We start from the raw sequence: 18,242 nt of genomic DNA on the forward strand, positions 1-18,242 counted from the left end.
CTCGTCCCGCTCCAGGCGTCCATGCAACTAACTCCACCACTGCCTTGGGAGAGTTGTGGAGATACAGCTGCAGGATTTGTGGATGAAACTGAGTATCTAGACCCATTTCAATCTGATTTTGGACCCAGGTTTGGAACTGAAGCTGTCTCGGTCACCCCGATGGATAACCTCAATTGACCCATCACTGGAAAGATAGCTTCCATGAGTTGTGATTCTCTCCACACAAACAGGTCATTAGCTGGTCCTGTACACTGATCGTCAGAGAACCTTTCTTTAAACACTACACACACCAAAATAAGAGCCGAAACTGTCATAGCTGGCAACCAACCTTGTGAGAACACTGCTGGGTTGATGTAGACTGGTTGGCATCCTACTGCTAGTCAGCATGTCACAGGGGGTTTATTTGTGTTTGTTTGTATGTATACCCATATTAATGGTCTGTGTTTGCATGTAGCCTATTTATGTTCACATTTTGCAGGTACAAAGCTGTGCCAATGGAAGGGGTCACAATCCTATTATTAATATGAGGAGGACTGCTCTACTCCTACAGACATTCAGTAGGTATAAACTGTGTGATCTGCACTGCCCTGACTGTGAAACACATGCAAATTTATATTTGAATCATAGAATTGTAGAATTGGAAGAGACCCTGAGGTTATATCTAGTCCAACCCCCTGAAATGCAGGAATGTCCTGAAAGAAAATATTATGAAAATGATGTATAGATGGTACTTAACTCCAGTTAAACTAGCCAAGATGTATCATACATATGATAATAAGTGTTGGAAATGCAAAGCAGTGGAAGGAACATTTTACCACATGTGGTGGACTTGTCCCAAAATAAAAGACTTCTGGGGAAAGATTTATAATGAATTGAAGAAAGTGTTTAAAAACACTTTTATTAAAAACCAGAGGCCTTTTTATTGGGAATAGTCGGGGAAGAATTACCAAAAAAAGATGTTACGTTCTTTTTATATGCCACAACAGCAGCGAGAATCTTGATAGCAAAGAAATGGAAGAGGCAAGACATACCAACGGTGGAAGAGTGGCAGATGAAAATGTTGGAATACATGGAACTAGCTGATCTGACCAGGAGGCTTCACGACGAGGGAGAAAAGTAGGTGGAAGATTGGAAGAGTTTTAAAGTTTATTTGAAGAAATATAGTATTGTAATTAATTAGTAAGATATGGATTTTGAAATATAGTAAATGCTGTAGCTTAGGAAAGGGATTTGAGATAAAGGAAAATATGAAAATATGATAAATAATGGTTAGTTTATGTCACAGTGGCCGGAGTGGACTACTTCAGAGTAACGACGCTACGCAGCTCTGCATTTTATTCTTTTATTGGTGCTGCGTATTTACAGTGCTCAAGTCATTGCTATTTACACGGAGTGATGTTGTCAGTCGGTTTCAGAACCTCCTAATGGCTTTTGGCGCGTCTTTCTCCAACACAAAAGCTTTGGCAGACCCATCCTCTTTCCCCTCCTCTTTCTGCGTAATTCCGGAGTTGGGGGGATGGGTCTCCCGCCCTTATTCGCCCCTTCCTGTCCCACCTGGGACCCTGGCTCCTCTACCTTGCCTGAGCCTCGGACACGACTTCCTGCTTCCCCACTGGAATCGGAACTCTCTCTGCTTCCCCCTGTGCTCGGGGATTGGCTTGAACTTAGGAGGGGAGGGACTTCGCGATATCCCCTGTCCCTCACATCCACCCCCCTCCCAAGCTCTCCTTCACCCCTCCCCAGGTCCCCCCCAGGTGTCGGTGACGACTGGAAGCCTAAGAACTCAGTGCTTTCCGAGCCCGTTGGCGTGAACACCTCCCCCCAGTCCTGCAAGCCCCCCCCTTCCGCCTGGGAGGACGGGAATCCCAAAAAGTCTGTGGCGTCAGAGCTGGTGGGGGTAAAAATGTTCTGCCAATCTGCTCCTTCCTCTGACTGGGTGGATCTCGGTGACACCCATACCTCATCCTCTGGTTCCTCAAACTCCGCTTCCCAGCGCCATGGTGAACTGCTCTCCCGTGCTTCCTCCCCCTCCCCCTCCCTTTCCATGTGCCAGGGCTTGGGTCTATGGGGAAAAAGGGCGTGAAATTCTTCTACCAGGAATTCCTCCTGTATCTGAGTGGCTGGGACCCATTCATTCTGGGACGGTGGAGCATCCTCCCATGCCATGAGGTACTCCAGGCCCCCCACCCCCCACCTTGAATCCAGGATGGCTGTGGCCTCATTGAGTTGCTCCCTGCCTTCCCTCTCCCCCCCTCCCTCAGGGGTTTGTTCGCTGTCTCGGAGCCTGCTGCTTTCCCTGTACGGTGACAGCAGCGATCTATGAAACACTGGGTGCACCCTCATGTCCTCTGGCAGTGCCAGCCTGTATGCCACCGGGTTGACCTGTTGCGTGACCGTGAAGGGGCCCAACCTTCTGGGCGCCAGCTTTTTGCATCGCCCTCTGATGGGAAGGCCCTCCGAGGACAACCAAACTTTGTCCCCCACCCTAATGACCTCCCCCGGTCGCCTGTGGCGATCTGCCCCCCTCTTGTACGCTTCCTTGGCTCTCTCCAAGTGTTCTCTGAGCTGCTGGTGCACCGTCTCCAGTTCCTCTGCCCAATCCTCAGCCTGTGGGCCCTCCTCCTCCTCCTCCCCCTCCCTCTCAGGGAAAGATCTGAGGTCACGCCCGTAATTGGCCTTAAAGGGCGATACCCCTGTGGAGACGTGCACCGCATTGTTGTAGGCAAATTCTGCCAGTGGCAGGCGATCCACCCAGTCCGTTTGCCTCTGGCTGACGTAGCATCTCAGGTACTGCTGCAGAATGGCGTTGACCCTCTCCGCCTGTCCATTGGTCTGCGGGTGTCTAGCCGTCGACAAGCTGACCTCCACCTGCAGGAGGTTCATGAGCCGCCGCCAGAACCTGGAAACAAATTGGCGGCCACGATCCGAAATAACCCTTAAGGGTAATCCATGCAGTCTGAATACGTGATCCACAAACAGTTTGGCTGTCTCTTCTGCCGAGACCGCCCTGGCACACGGTATAAAGTGGCACATTTTGGACATGAGGTCCACCACCACCAACACTGCGGTCTTGCCCCTGGAAGAAGGCAGATCTGTGATGAAGTCCATGGACACCACTTCCCACGGCCTGTGTGGCGTGGCTAAGGGCTCCAGCAATCCCGGTGGCGCTGCTCTGACCACCTTTGCCCGCTGGCAGGTGTCACAGCCCCGTACATAGTCTCGAACATCTTCCCGCACCCCTGGCCACCAGAAGTGTCTCATGACTAGGTGAGTGGTTTTGTCCCTCCCAAAATGACCCGCCGTTGGGTTGTCGTGCATCTGCTTGAGGACCGTACGTCTAAGCTGGGTGGTGGGCAGGTACAGTGCACCCTTGTAGAAAAGCAGCCCCCTGCGTTCTGCAAAGTCTTTTGCCTGCTCCCCCCCCCCTTCTCAGTTCTCTGCAGATGCGGTTGGCAAATTCATCCGCTGCCGTCAGTGCTGTGAGTTCTGCCTCGCTCACCACTGCTGCTCCACAGGACCATGCTGACGGGGGGAAAATGTGCCTGGGTGCCGGTGGCGCCTCCTCCTCCATGTATTCTGGCTTGCGGGAGAGGGCATCCGCCCTGACATTCTGCTCTCCCGGGATGTAGTGTATGGAGAAGTTGAAGTTCGAGAAGAACTCTGCCCACCGTATCTGCCGCTGGTTGAGCACCCTGGCAGTTCTCCAGAACTCCAGGTTCTTGTGGTCTGTGCACACCTGGATGGGGTGCTTGGCGCCCACCAGGAAGTGTCTCCAGTGCTGGAACGCAGCGTGGATCGCCAGAAGTTCCCGATCAAACACTGTGTAGTTTCGCTCTGGCTGAGTCAATTTCCTGGAGAAGAAGGCACAGGGTCTCCACTCTCGGTTGGCGTCCAGTTGCAACAAAATGGCGCCCACAGCTTTATCAGAAGCATCTGTCTCCACGCGTAGGGGCGCGTCCTGAACCACGTGGAACAGGTTCTGGTCTGAGGCGAACACCCTCTTGAGGCTTTCGAACGCTGCTTGCGCCTCTGGTGTCCACCTGAACTTCTGCTTGCCTCTCAGGCAGTCAGTGATGGGAGCCGTAACGCGAGAGAAGTTCTTGATGAACTTCCTGTAGAAGTTGGCGAAGCCTAGTAGGCGTTGGGCATCTTTGCGAGTCCTGGGGCTGTGCCAGTCCAGGATGGCCTGCACCTTGTCCTTGTCCATCGCCAGCCCCTTGTCTGACAGCTTGTAGCCCAGGAAGTCCACCTCCTTGGTGTGAAACTTGCACTTCTCCAGCTTCACATACAGGTGGTTCTCCTTCAGGCGCTGCAACACCTCCCTGACATCTTTCACGTGCTGCACTGGGTCGTTGGAGTAAATAAGGATGTCATCCAGGAAGACCAAGCATTTCCTGAAGAGGAGGGACCCCAGGACGTGGTGCATGAAGGCCTGGAAGCATGCTGAGCCCCCTTGCAACCCGAAGGGCATCACCAGATATTCAAAAGAGCCCAGAGGCGTGAACATCGTGGTTTTCCATTCATCGCCTTCCCGGATCCTGATCAAGTTGTACGCCCCCCTCAGGTCTAGCTTGGTGAAAATCTTGCCCCTGCGTGCCGCTGTCAGGAGATCATCCACTCTGGGCATGGGGAAAGCCACTGGCTCTGTCACTGAATTCAGCCGTCTAAAATCCACCACAAGACGGCGCTGTTGCGTGTCTTTCTTGTCCACCCAGAAGACCGGGCTGCCCCCTGCTGCCTTGCTTTCTCTGATGAACCCCCGCTTGAGGTTCTTGTCGATGAAAGCGCGCAGATCCTCCAGTTCCTGGTCTGACATGGCGTACAGCTTGGCTGGGGGTATAGTTGCCCCTGGCACCAGGTTGATCTGGCAGTCAAAAGGCCTGTGTGGGGGTAGGTGGTCGGACTCCGCTTCGCTGAAGACCTCCTGCAGGTCCCAGTACGGCTTGGGTATCGCCTCACCCCCTTTGACGTGCATGGTGGCCACCGTGGCTATCGGAGGCCCCTCCCCTGGTTGGTGCTGCATGCAATGTTCCAGGCAAAAGTCCGATCCAAAAGTGATGCATCTCTGGTGCCAACTTATGGAGGGGTCATGGCGCGCCAGCCAGCTCATGCCCAAAACGATGGGGGGGTCTGAGATGGTGGTGACGTTGAATGCCAGTGTCTCTGCGTGCCTTCCAACCGTCATTCTCATGGGGGGGGTTTGATGCGTGATGGCCCCTCCCAGCAGCTCTCTGCCGTCAATGGTTGCCACGTGCAGAGGAAAATCCAGCTGCAGAAGCTGGATCTGGTGCTCTTCTGCAAAGTTTCTCGAGAAGAAGTTCGCTGACGCCCCACTGTCAATTAGGGCGAGGACTGTCAGGGGATAGCCATTTGGAAGCGTGAGCGTCACTTCTAGAACCACTCCTTCTCTGGGAGGGGTGGGCTGGCTCTGCTCCTCTCTGTGCGGGTGGGTGGGCTGGGGCTGTTGTCTGCTGACTGTGCCTGGCTGCCGCCCCTTGTCTCCTGCAGCCAGGCTTTCCCGTTTCCCTGCTGTGGTGCTGCGTCAGTGGGGGAGGGCACAACCGTTCCCGCCTTTCCTTGCCACTCCCTGCGATGTGGGCAGTCTCTGACGAGATGCTGGGGGGAGTTGCAGAGAAAGCAATTCCCACCCCTTCCCTCCTTGCGTCTTGGCGCCGCTGGGGTTTGAAAAGCCCGCGCGCGCGCGCTATCAATCTGCATGGGTTCCTGGTCCTGACTGGCCCCAGGCGTGGCTTGAAAGGGTTGTTGGGGGAGTGGCTTCTCCTGCGACCGTGGGAACCAAGCCCGCTTTGCGCGCGTTGCTTGCTTGTCGCTCCACCGGGATTCCTGTCTCACCCCCACCGCCAGAGCCGCTTTGCTCAGCTGATCCATATTACTGGGCTTTGGACCTCTCGAGAGCTCATCCTTCACCTCCTCATGCAACCCCAAGTAGAACGCCGCTTGCATTGGGGGGGACTCAAGTTCCCACCCCAATCTGTGCACCAGCATGGTGAATTTCGCCCAATACGCGCGAACTGTCATATTTCCTTGGCGTAAATTATGAAGTTCCTCCTTAGTCTGATCCATATGACTATCGGACGAATACATCGTTTTCAAACCTTCTAGAAATAGTTTGACATTCTTCATGCAAGGATTCCTTGTTGCAATTAACGGTCTTAGCCACTCCCTGGCTGCCCCGGTAAGGTGCTCCACAATAAACGCTACCCTGTGCTCATCATCAGGGAACTCATCGTGGTGCAGCTCAAGAGCATACACAATCTCAGTCTCAAAGCCCTGAAATTCCCTCGGGTCTCCATTGAACTTGCTTACTAGGGTCCCGGCTCTCCTTCCTGGCAGCACTTGGACTTGGGGTGCCCCTCCCGCCTTGTTTTTCTCTGCATCCAGCTTGTTTTGGAGGTCTACCGCCACCGCCCTTAATTGCTGCTCTTTTTCCTGAAGCGCTCTCACCTGTTCCGCAAGTTGTAGCCGGTCGTCCTGGACCTTCTTAGTCTCCTCTTTAGCTGCCTTCAATTCCCCCTGCGCCTGCAGCGACAGCTGCTGCAGTTCTTGCTGGGCTTGCTCCGCGATCTGCCGCCATTTCTCCGCCTCTGACACGCTCATCCCGGCAACTCCAAAGTAGCCCAAAAAGGATTAGGAGGTTGCTGTCACAGTGGCCGGAGTGGACTACTTCAGAGTAACGACGCTACGCAGCTCTGCATTTTATTCTTTTATTGGTGCTGCGTATTTACAGTGCTCAAGTCATTGCTATTTACACGGAGTGATGTTGTCAGTCGGTTTCAGAACCTCCTAATGGCTTTTGGCGCGTCTTTCTCCAACACAAAAGCTTTGGCAGACCCATCCTCTTTCCCCTCCTCTTTCTGCGTAATTCCGGAGTTGGGGGGATGGGTCTCCCGCCCTTATTCGCCCCTTCCTGTCCCACCTGGGACCCTGGCTCCTCTACCTTGCCTGAGCCTCGGACACGACTTCCTGCTTCCCCACTGGAATCGGAACTCTCTCTGCTTCCCCCTGTGCTCGGGGATTGGCTTGAACTTAGGAGGGGAGGGACTTCGCGATATCCCCTGTCCCTCACAGTTTAGAATTAAGAATATGTAGAAGTATGAAATAAGATAAAAGGATCATGAATTAGAAATTGTTAAAGAGGATTAGCAGTGAATCACAGGAAGGAGGATTCGATGAAGTCCCATCACAATGATTAGATTAGATGTTAAGTTAATGAAATTTTGTTTTGTTTTTTTCTGTTGTTATTGTTTATTGGTTGTTGTTATTTGTTGTGTTTTGTTTTATTACATGTTGTTTAGAAAATAATTTTAAAAATTGGAAAAAAATGCAGGAATCTCAACTAAAGCACCCATGACAGATAGCCATTTGACCTCTGCATAAAAACCTCCAAGGAAGGAAAGTCCACCACCTTCTGAGGGAGTCTGTTCCACTTTTGAACAGCTCTTACCATTAGAAAGTTATTCCTGATGTTTAGTCAGAATCTCCTTTCTTGAAACTTGAAGCCATTGGTTTTAGTCCTAGCCTCTGGAGCAGGAAAAAACAAGTTGTGTCATCTTCCATGTGACTTTTCTTTAGATATTTGAAGATAGCTATCAAACCTCCTTTCAGTTTCCTCTTTTCCTTTTTTTTTTTTTTGAATGATATTTATTCATTTTTTCCCATCACCAAACCTGAACATTGTTCTTCATGCTTGTATACATATACATAGTTTCCTCTTTTCCAGCCAACACATACCCAACTCCCTCAACCGTTCCTCATGCGGTTTGGTTTCCAGACCCTTGATCATCTTAGTCACCCTCCTCTGCACATGTTTCAGTGTGTCAATCAATCAATATACTTTATTCGACTGATAGTCAGAAACAAACAAAAAAACATTTCTCAATACAAGGATAAACATATAAAACTGAAGGCATCAGAGGGATACATAAAAATATAAAAAATATAAAACTGAAGGCATCAGAGGGATACATAAATGGGGTATGACCGCGCTACTAAACCTCCTACAGATAACCCACATCAAGACATTCAATTATACGTTTCCGACACTTGAGCGCCAGGAAGTGGAATTTAGCCACTGAGAAGGTTATTTTCCCAGTGGGCTTGTTTAGCAAATATGCTGCCTGCCGTTCTCTTGGTCGGGAACTAAACTGAGATAAATACAGGTCTATAAGATATTGCCTTAAAACATTATAAAAGGGACAACTCAGTAGAATGTGTTCTGTGGATTCTACCTCACCCAAGGCACAATGGCACATTCTCTGACCGTATGGGACTCCTCCAAATCTTCCCCTCAAAACCGCCGAATCAAGGACATTCAGTCTAGCCGCCGTAATTAGTCTGCGGTATTCCACGTAGTGGATATCCACCAGGTAACGGGCTGGTGCAGACCGATACACCTGCTCCCCTAAAAACATCCCAGATTTCACGCAGGCTATGTCCTCCTGTCTGGCGATATCCCCCAATCTCTGAGCGATCATCGCTTTAGCGCGGCTGTATGTCATGGACTCAATATAAAGGGACAGACCGCACTTTTGCACTTCCTCTACCACTTCCCTTTCCCATGGAGATTTAAAATTATCCCTCAGAATCAGGGGGGGGGGCAAACCCATCGGTCTGAAACATAGTTTGAGCCATAGCCATAATTTCGCTTTCAGGGCCACATACGTAAAGGCTTGGCAACTGGTCTCCAATCTCATGATCGCACCCGCAACAGAAGGGGGGATCCTGAGAATGGCCCTGAGGAATTGTGATTGGATAGATTCCAATCTTACAAAGTCCCTACGCGAACCCAAGGCAATGCCCACCAGCAGTAGTGGGAGAACTTTCATTTTAAAGAGTTGCAGGGCAACATCTACTGTTTGTGCCTGTTTCTTGGAATACAGGGATCTAATCAACAGAGCTGCTTTAGAAGCATTTGTGGCTATATATTCTCTGTGTGCCAAGAAGGACCCGTTTGATCGAACTATCTGACCCAGGTATTTGAAGCAACTAACCTGCTCTATGGGAATACCATTAATTGACCACAAACTAGGTTTTGGTTGGAGTGTGTCAATGTCTTGTCTTTCTTAAATTGTGGTGCCCAGAACTGGACAAAGTATTCCCAGTGTGATCTGACCAAGGCAGAATAGAATCGAATTAGCTTTTCTTTTGCTGCAGCATCACACCATTGACTCATGTTAATTGTCTGGTCTATTAAGACTGCTAGATATTTTTCACATGTACTACTGGCAAGCCATGTGCCTCTTGTCTTATATTTGTGCAAGCGGTTATTCCTGTCTAAGTGTAGAATATTACATTTACTGCTATTGAAACATATTAGCTATGTTCAGTGAGGCTAAACCAGTGCAGTTGCACTGATGCATTTGTGGTGCCCTGAGTTTTTTTCTCAACACTATAACCTGTGTGCTTTGCTGCATGTGTGAAATACTACGGCTATTTACACCATTTTATCATGCAACAGCATGTTTACCTACAGAGGTCCCACTGATTTTACTCAGGGCTCACTTATAGGTAAGGATGCCTAGGATTGCTGCCATAATAACTGATTCTGTCTACCTACCAGAGAGTTTTTGGTCTCCATTAACCTTGAACTTGAGGAAGTGCACCTTACTCCTTCTCAGCTCTTATGCCAAACTTTTCATACAAAGCTACTTTTCCTGATTCTATTTACATTCCAGAGCTGTGGCAGGTGAAGACATTGGTCACTGGGCCAAGGATAAATGACAGTTTTCTTCCTGTAGTCAAGTTAAAATTTATTTTTAATGGATCACTGGGATGAGTGCATGTTTACCAAGCAGCAAAAGAAAAGTCAAGGAGACATGATATGGATGTCACTCACATGGGAAGCAAGGAATGACTAGAGAGAGAGAGAGAGAGAGAGAGAGAGAGAGAGAGAGAGAGAGAAACTTACTGTGTTCTTGGTCCCAGATACATAAAAGAAATAAATAGATCCTCCTATTCTCAATATTATGATGCCAAATGCATCTTGCCAAATGATGTGCACCTTCTACAACAATAAATAGCCATGGCACCCTGCTCCATTTCCCTTGGACCATGGACCATGTGGCTAACACTTTTCTCACCTACCATGGCTCTGACACATAAATGCTTCTGAGGCTGCTATTCTTATTCAGGGTGAATCTTCCATTGTTCCCAATAGATGCTTCATTTCCAGGATGAACAGCAAGCTTGAGGAGGCAACGTTTATCAGACACATAAGGGTTCAAGTGGGAGGAAATTGCTTGTTTCTCTTCCCCACATGCTGTGGTTTTGGAGAACCGCCACCTTGGCACATACACAGTGACTATTACTAGTTAGAAAACTAGTTAGAAAAATATTCACTTAGTATCAAGCATTAATGGTCAAAGGCCTGGAAACGATGCCTTATGAGGAACGGCTTAGGGAGCTGGGTATGTTTAGCCTGGAAAGAGAGGGGGTGATATGATAGCCATGTTCAAATATATAAAAGGATGTCATATAGGGGAAGGAGAAAGGTTGTTTTCTGCTGCTCCAGAGAAGCGGTCACGGAGCAATGGATTCAAACTTCAAGAAAAAAGATTCCACCTAAACATTAGGAAGAACTTCCTGACAGTAAGAGCTGTTCGGCAGTGGAATTTGCTACCAAGGAGTGTGGTGGGGTCTCCTTCTTTGGAGGTCTTTAAGCAGAGGCTTGACAGGCATATGTCAAGAATGCTTTGATTGTGTTTCCTGATTGGCAGGGGGTTGGACTGGATGGCCCTTGTGGTCTCTTCCAACTCTGTGATTCTATGATTCTAAGTGTAGTTTGACCCTTAGCCCAAGAGGGCAAAGATTAGGAAGATCCTGATAAGGTTTGGGAGACTGAAGTAAAAATGAAGTTAATAATACATACATACATACATACATACATACATACATACATACATACATACCTGTTTAGGGAGGCTTTTAATGTTTAATAGATTACTGTGTTTTATTTTTCTGTTGGAAGCCACCCAGAGTGGCTGGGGAAACCCAGCCAGATGGGTGGGGTATAAATAAATAAATAAATAAATAAATAAATAAATAAATAAATAAATAAATACATTCATCCCCTCCTTCCTATTTCTTGTTCTTATTCCCTATCCTTATCTATTTCTGATCTTTTATCCCATTCCTTATCTTCCTATTTATCTGTTTTTAAAAGAAATCTAGATTTTTTGGGGGGAGGCAGATTCTGCGGAAGCCAAATAGTAACACAGTTTAATAATTAGACATCTCTTTTTATTCTTATAGTATTGGATTACCCAGTTTTTCAGCTCAATATTTTGTTCTAGTTATAGCTTCCTCATTTTTTGGTATAGATCACATGAAGAGGAACTTGCAAAACAACTGTGTTCAACATATACTTGTTTAAAAAGAAAACGTCATCACACCTGGGCAAACCTAAAAGCATCCCACTCTACATAAAAGTATTCCCTACATGTGTGTAATGCATGTATAGAGCTAAAATCACACTCAAATCTGGCACGTAATATTTCATGTGTATTAATTGTTATCTGATAATCTATGTCAGATGGTGTTAAAGGTAAAAGGCCCCCTGACCATTAGGTACAGTCGTGACCGACTCTGGGGTTGCGCGCTCATCTCGCATTATTGGCCGAGGGAGCCGACGTATAGCTTCCAGGTCATGTGGCCAGCATGACAAAGCTGCTTCTGGCGAACCAGAGCAGCACTCGGCAATGCCATTTACCTTCCCGCCAGACGTGCTTTCGAACTGCTAGGTTGGCAGAAGCAGGGACCGAGCAACAGGAGCTCACCCTATCGTGGGGATTCGAACCGCCAACCTTCTGATCGACAAGTCCTAGGCTCAGTGGTTTAACCCACAGCACCACCCGCACTGGTGTTAGAGAGTCTCTAATTCATAATACTGTATATTCATATTTGGGAGCATGTGATGTGCTCATTACTTTTGGTTCCTTTACTGAGAATGTGTGTGCAGTAAAGAAAAAGCTTCAATACAAGGATGAAAAACTTAAATAAATGGGTGTATATTCCTGAAGAAAGTAGATGAATAGTGGAGTGTCACAGATGGAAGATACAGGTAAACAGATGTTTAGGAGCCCTATATTAGATGTCAGATACCTCACATTTTCTGCCTATTCGCCACTGAACCCAATTCAAGATTTTGGTTTTGACTTAGAAAGCACTAAACAGTTTGGGATTCAGCTACCTGAGGAAACAACCCTCTCCATACTATCCAGCCCATCATTTGAGCTCTGCTCCAGGGACCTGATGGTCATCCCAGCATTAAATGACATCTTAGGGATCAGCCATATAGCTTTTTCATCAGTAGCATCCATGATGTGGAACACACTGTCTCTGGAGGTTAGGTTTTTCCAATCACATGTAGCCACTATGTGCAAGGAGGCACTCCTGTGTTCTTCTTCTGATACAGACCAACATTAGAGCCAAAATTAGCTAAAAATGTGGCCCCATTCTAGTTGTACTCAATGATACACATATATGGAGCTTTTATTCTGAGACTCTTTTGTAAGCTGCTTTAAGAGCCTCTCAGGGATATACAGTGGGATATGAGTATTCTAAATGAATGAATATATGGCTGTAATTCACCATTTCCAAAATAAGAAAATATTCCTAATTATCGGCTCTACCTTTCTTCAGTTGAAAGTGGCTATTAGTGAACTAGTCATTTAGTCTAGAGCTGGGAATCTATATTACAAAGCATAAAATGCCTTCTTAAATACTGCCTATGGAAATTAGGGACATCTGGCTGATAGTGGTGTTGCTTTATTGTGTGAAGGCCATGGATTTTATACATGGATTTTACTGTATGACAGATTCACAGCCTATTGATTAAGCACTTTATAAGATGCACTTAATGCATGACTTTAATTGTTTGTGTGCATGCATGTGAGAAAGCAGGGGGAGAGTAATGTTTCATCAAAACAAAAGTCTTTGGGGCCCTTAATGCATGAACTAAATAAAATCAAAAGTCATGGCCAATGTGGAATGGTTTAGGCAAGGCCAAGGCCAATAACAATGGTTTACCTTTATTGTACACACTGGAGGAGTTTTGTATTATCAGGTGATTATTTGAAGGCAAACACTTGTCAATGCCCAATATACATACACAGACATCAATAATTAACAGAAGATATGACCTGTCCAATGTACTTCACACCTACTACTTAGTGCTGATTGCTACACTATTTCAGTAAGGTAGAAAAGAAGTCTGCCACATATCAGGACTTAGACCATGAAAAATCAAGCTACAATATAGCTACAATATGCTGAGATTATTGAGCAGAGAATATTAAAAATAAGCATGCCAGGGAATGTATGGGCATTTTGAAAAGAATCATCTGTGAGGATCCACAACTACCTTTAGCAAGAAAATGACTTTCAAGAATTACTGGCCTGAGGCTTACTGAAATGAAATTATGCTAGTGAGACAAAGAATGAAGTCTATTTAAAAAGCTACATTAATCCAACTCCAGAAGTGGTTGTAGAACTTAAATCAACAAAGCATGCCATTCAGAAGGCAACTAGATAATGAGCAAGCCAAACTGCATCTTACACAGAGAATCCAATTGGATAAAACAAAAAGTAAAGTGGTTCATGTTGTGAGCAGAATGATACAGTGAGTTGTATATTTTTGAGACTCTCAGAAAGCAGTCAACGAACTGCTAGATTTGCATGCAATAAATGTGTTCGGTATGGAGCAACCTGAACAGTGATGCACCAAAGACTGGAAAGGATGCTATTCAAGCTGAACAGTAGGTGTGGAAAAGTCACCATGTTATTAAACATCTTTGACCTCTGTCCATATAGCTGCATAGAAAAAGTAGAACAGGATATACTAGGTGCCATTACTAAAATAAGAACAAATAAATATATGGAGGATTCTAATGTTATAGAATGGAATTCTCTTGTCAGCAGCATAGGCAGAGTATTATTTACAGAGAGATCCCCCTTGCATTGGGTTTGCGGGGAGAGCATTGGAATGAGAAGTGTTAAGGGTGGACTCAAAAGCTTGAAAACCCCTGCTATAATTTATTGTGTTCATATGTCTTGAGATATGTTACAACTTTGTGCTGATTCTCATGTTAGTTTTTACTCAAATATTGTTGGCATCCATTTATCTCAAGACAATGGAGGAGTGCACCTTTGGGTGAGGTCAAGCTGTTGGAGGTTACAGTGCCTGCTGGGTCTGTAGAAACCGATTCAGGAGAGACATGTTTTGTTGCAGCTGGGACAGACGAAGGCATCCAGTTGTGCTGCTGATGCACTACAGCATTCCTTCACTCTGTGCTCCTCCCAGTGGTCATTGCTACTCTTGTCACAGCTATGGATGCACTTGGCTGCCACCAGGCACTGTTTCTGGCAGAGCATGTCCTTGGGGATTTTGCCATCTTCCATTCTGTGGGCATGACCAAGCCAGCATAGACATCACTGAGAAAGGAGAGTGAACATGCTGTGGATGTTGGCTTGGGTGAGAGCATCTTTGTTTGAGACTCTGTTCTGCCATGTGGTGCTCAAAATCTTCCTGAAACTGTGCATGTGGAAGGTGCATCCAGACATGCACCCACAGTGACAATGAAAATGTGCTTATAGGTGCAGATCTCTTGTGCAGATTGTGTTGCTTGTGTTTCTACTGTCAAACTATTATACATCCACTTCAGATACATCATGTTAATTTGCACTCTGCCATTCCATTATGGACAGCCATTCCTATCTGATATACTGGGATTCCAATATCATTGATGTTCATCTCTGAGCATTAAAATGGCAGGAAAGTGCAGTAGCAGACAATAGGATCCTCACACTACTGTATCAATACTGTTTTCAGTGTCCCAAGAAATCTCACAACAACAATCATGAGAAAGAATAATATTGAGAAGAAGGTTTAAGCTCCAAAACAATTCTTTTATGACATTCCCTAAATGTCAGTATAATATGTGCAATTGGCTTCATATATCCACTTGAGGGACGAACAACACATTCCATGGTTGTTGCTTTTTTGTGTTTGTTGGTGAATGTTTATTTTATTGGTGAATTAGGCACCTATTTTTACATTTGAGGTTGCTATTTTTAGTTTACTGCCAGTTGTCTTGAACACCAAGATACAAATTTAACAAATTTATGCAGTGTTTAGAGATTCTTCTGATTAAGCAGAATGAAGAAAGAAAGAAAATGGATACAGAAAGGATTTCTATTAAATCAACGGTGCCTGGTGTGGTGCCCAGTGATACTGGTAGAAGATAGTGAAGCCAACTGTAGCTGGAGCCAGATTCAATAATAGGCAACAACAAAGCATGACACGTGGGGCCTACTTTTGTCCCTGGCCTGCTGAGTTATACAAGAGCAAACGTGAGACGGAGGAGGAGCTGAAATCCAGGGCCCCCTCCTGAACTGCGTGTAAATCAGAAGGGAGGCAGGTGGGAGCAGACAGAGGCCAACCTGAAGTTGGTGGGGGCGTCCTCCATTTTTCCCAGTGAAGCAAACTCCACATCTTTAAATCCTTTACGCCTGTGTAAATCCAAATTATGACGCCACAGTGAAGTTCCGGAGGAGTAGCAAGAGCATCACAGAAATGTAACTTTAAATTGGCAGCAAGTCCACGCCTTCATACCTACATGGGCGTGAGAAGCGAGATGAAAGGATCAGCAGCGCGGCAGAGGATCGGCGTAGTGCAGGTACTGTGCTTTCTTCCGGGGTCCGTTCCTGCGCAGTTCATGTCCGCTTCTGGCATTTCTGCTCTCCCTGGTTCTTCCACACGTGCCTCGTACTTGTTTGGCAATCTGTCATCCACTGCCCCGCCCCGCACCTCCCCAGAGCTGATTGGATCACGTCTGCCGATCAGCAGTGCCTGTAGTCTTCTGGCCGTCCCTCTCTTTAGCTACGCACATAGCGAATTATCCTTGTAAGAATCGGCGGCTGCTGCCGCTTCTGGCTGCCTGAGTTGTGACCCATTTTCCCAAGCGCTCTCTCGCACACACGCTCTCGCCGCCGCCGCCGCCGCCGCCGCCGCCGCCGCTTTCAAGCGGGCGCCGTCTTCAGCCCGCCGGGTGCTCGCAAGTCGAGAGAAGCAGCCACTTTCAGAACTACCTTTGGACAGCGACTTCCCTCTTTCCACCTCCCCACACCTTTTTATTCTTTTCCCCAAACCGCTCATTGGCTGGCAAGGAAACACCCCGCTTGCATTCCTCATAGGCTAAGGCAAATGTCAGTCCAAAGTTGAGACAAAGAGGGCGGGCACTGCAAAGCAATAAGTCCCCTTCACACGCGGACATCCCCCTCCCCCCCGCCGTCCCCAGAACTCACTCATCAGCTTTCCTCTTGCATCGGTGCTGCCCGCTGACAGGTTGGCAGCGCAGGATAGACCCTCTCCTATTGGAGAGCCGCGACTGCCTGTCAGGCCCTGGCTGTGAAAGGGGAAGGACGCTACAGAGAGCGTGGCTGTGCAAAAAAATAAAAAATGTGCCGGGGGGTAGGTCCAAAGCCCAGCGAGGGGGCGTGGCTATTCAGAGAGAGGGAAACGTGCCTGGGAAGGGGGCGGAGTCCTGTAGGAGAAAGGAGGGGTCATTGTGGCGGGGGGAGGGAGGAGGTGCGCGCGCTGAGATTGCCCTTGTGTCTAGAGCTGGGAAAGCGGCTGGTGTAGCGGAGCAGTCTCCCTGCGAGCTGAGGTGAGTGGCAGCGTGCGAAGCAGCAGGAAGGCGAGCGCCGCAGCTGCCCGCCCGTCTCTCCTCAGCACCCGGACCGGCCGGAGAAGGGGCGGCCGAAGAAGGGAGCTTTCGCTGGTGTTTCCAGAAAGGAGCAGCCGACTCCTGGCGAGGAAGGAGCGAGGGAGGAAGTGTGCAGCCGCGTGCCCCCCACCGAGGGAAGGACGGGCTTGGGGGGCGAACTGAAGAGGGCGAAGCCAGCCGCCGCCGCTCGCCCCCATTGCACCCCCGCGCGACCCTGGTCCTCCTCTTCACCCCGCTGGAAAGGCTGAGGGAGACACTGCGGAGGCGGAGGCGGCGGCGGAGGCGGCTCCTGCTGGGGGGAGGACGAGCCCGGCGAGAGGAGGAGGAGGAAGAGGAGAAGAAGAAGAAGAGGAAGAAGAAAGAGGGAACAGCGGTCGCAGCAGCAGCAGCAGCTGCTGCGGGATTCTCTGCCTCGCGCCCAACCAGCCCGAGGGAAACCCCCAGGATGCGGCTGAAACCGAGCGTCGTCTTGCGCTTATACAGCCTCTGCGGGATCCTCATACAAGGTACCACCCCCGCCCGTGCCCACTTTGCCGCCGCCGCCTCTCGGCCCCCCGCTCGCGCCCAACTTCTGGCTGCGACGTGCGTGCCAAGGCTGAGGTGGGATCGTCGTGGGGCCGGAGGGGCACCCTGTGCTCTTTCCTCGCCAGCTTGGAAAGACTCCTCGCTCGACCTCATTCCCTCCTCCTGTCGCCCCCCCCCCCCCACTCCCTGAAGACTTGCCCCCAGCCTGCCCCTCATTTGTCTTCGCATCTCTCGGCTCCCCCTTCCCCCCTTCCCAATCCACTGCCCGCCCGCAAGCTCCTTTCCCTGCCGTCTGGGTTCTCTAATCCTGGGCTTCCTTCCCCCTTTATCTCTTCCCTTCGCTTCCTCCTGGCTTCCCATCCCTCCTCTCCCGTGCGCCCCCCTCCCCCGCCGTCTTTCGTCTATCCATCACCCTTCGGCGCTCTCTCTCCTCCTCCTCCTCCTCTTCTACCAGCACCTCCTAGCCTCCAGCACCGCCACTTGTACAGAGCCTGCCATCCTTAAAGTGCTGCACAAACATTAATCCTCCCCTGCCCGCCCCTGAAAGTCCTTCCCTCCCGTCCCCTGAGAGTCTTGCAGCACCCTCTTCCACCTCGGTTTTTACTCCTCGTACCCTTTCTCTCCAGCCACTTTTTTTCACCCCATCGCCTATGTCTATAAAAGTGAGAGGGGCGATGCAGCGAGAGGAACAACGTGGGCACTGCAACACCATCCCGTGATGGGGGGGGGGGAGTAAAAGGCTTGAAAGCTGAGCGCTGGTTAAGAGGAGGCTCGAAGAAGGCTGTGCATGCGTGGCTTACTGGAGACTTAAAGATGTGCAGAGCTAGGTCTCCTAAACCTTTATTCTCTCGGCCCCCTCCCAGCACCCCACCTCGGCATAACCTCCAATATGGAATGCATCCTCACAGTCCCCTTTGAGGCTGGATTTTATTTGTCCCCTTGTTCCTTATGTCTGCACCAATGGCTCTAATC

At 48.7% G+C, this 18,242-nt stretch overlaps 1 protein-coding gene across 2 annotated transcripts in view; it reads left to right on the top strand.

Annotated features, from left to right (window-relative positions):
* The first annotated feature begins 17,067 nt into the window (after nt 1-17,067).
* The window catches only part of CADM2 (cell adhesion molecule 2), a 354,958-nt gene continuing 353,783 nt past the window's right edge, over nt 17,068-18,242 (top strand). For both annotated transcript variants that reach the window (XM_035116024.2, XM_060273644.1), the window contains exon 1: nt 17,068-17,251. In XM_035116024.2, the coding sequence (XP_034971915.1) occupies nt 17,191-17,251 (61 nt within the window). In that variant the 5' untranslated portion in view covers nt 17,068-17,190. The remainder of the gene's footprint in view (nt 17,252-18,242) is intronic.

Source organism: Zootoca vivipara, chromosome 4 (genome assembly GCF_963506605.1).
Source record: "Zootoca vivipara chromosome 4, rZooViv1.1, whole genome shotgun sequence".
NCBI lineage: Eukaryota > Metazoa > Chordata > Lepidosauria > Squamata > Lacertidae > Zootoca > Zootoca vivipara.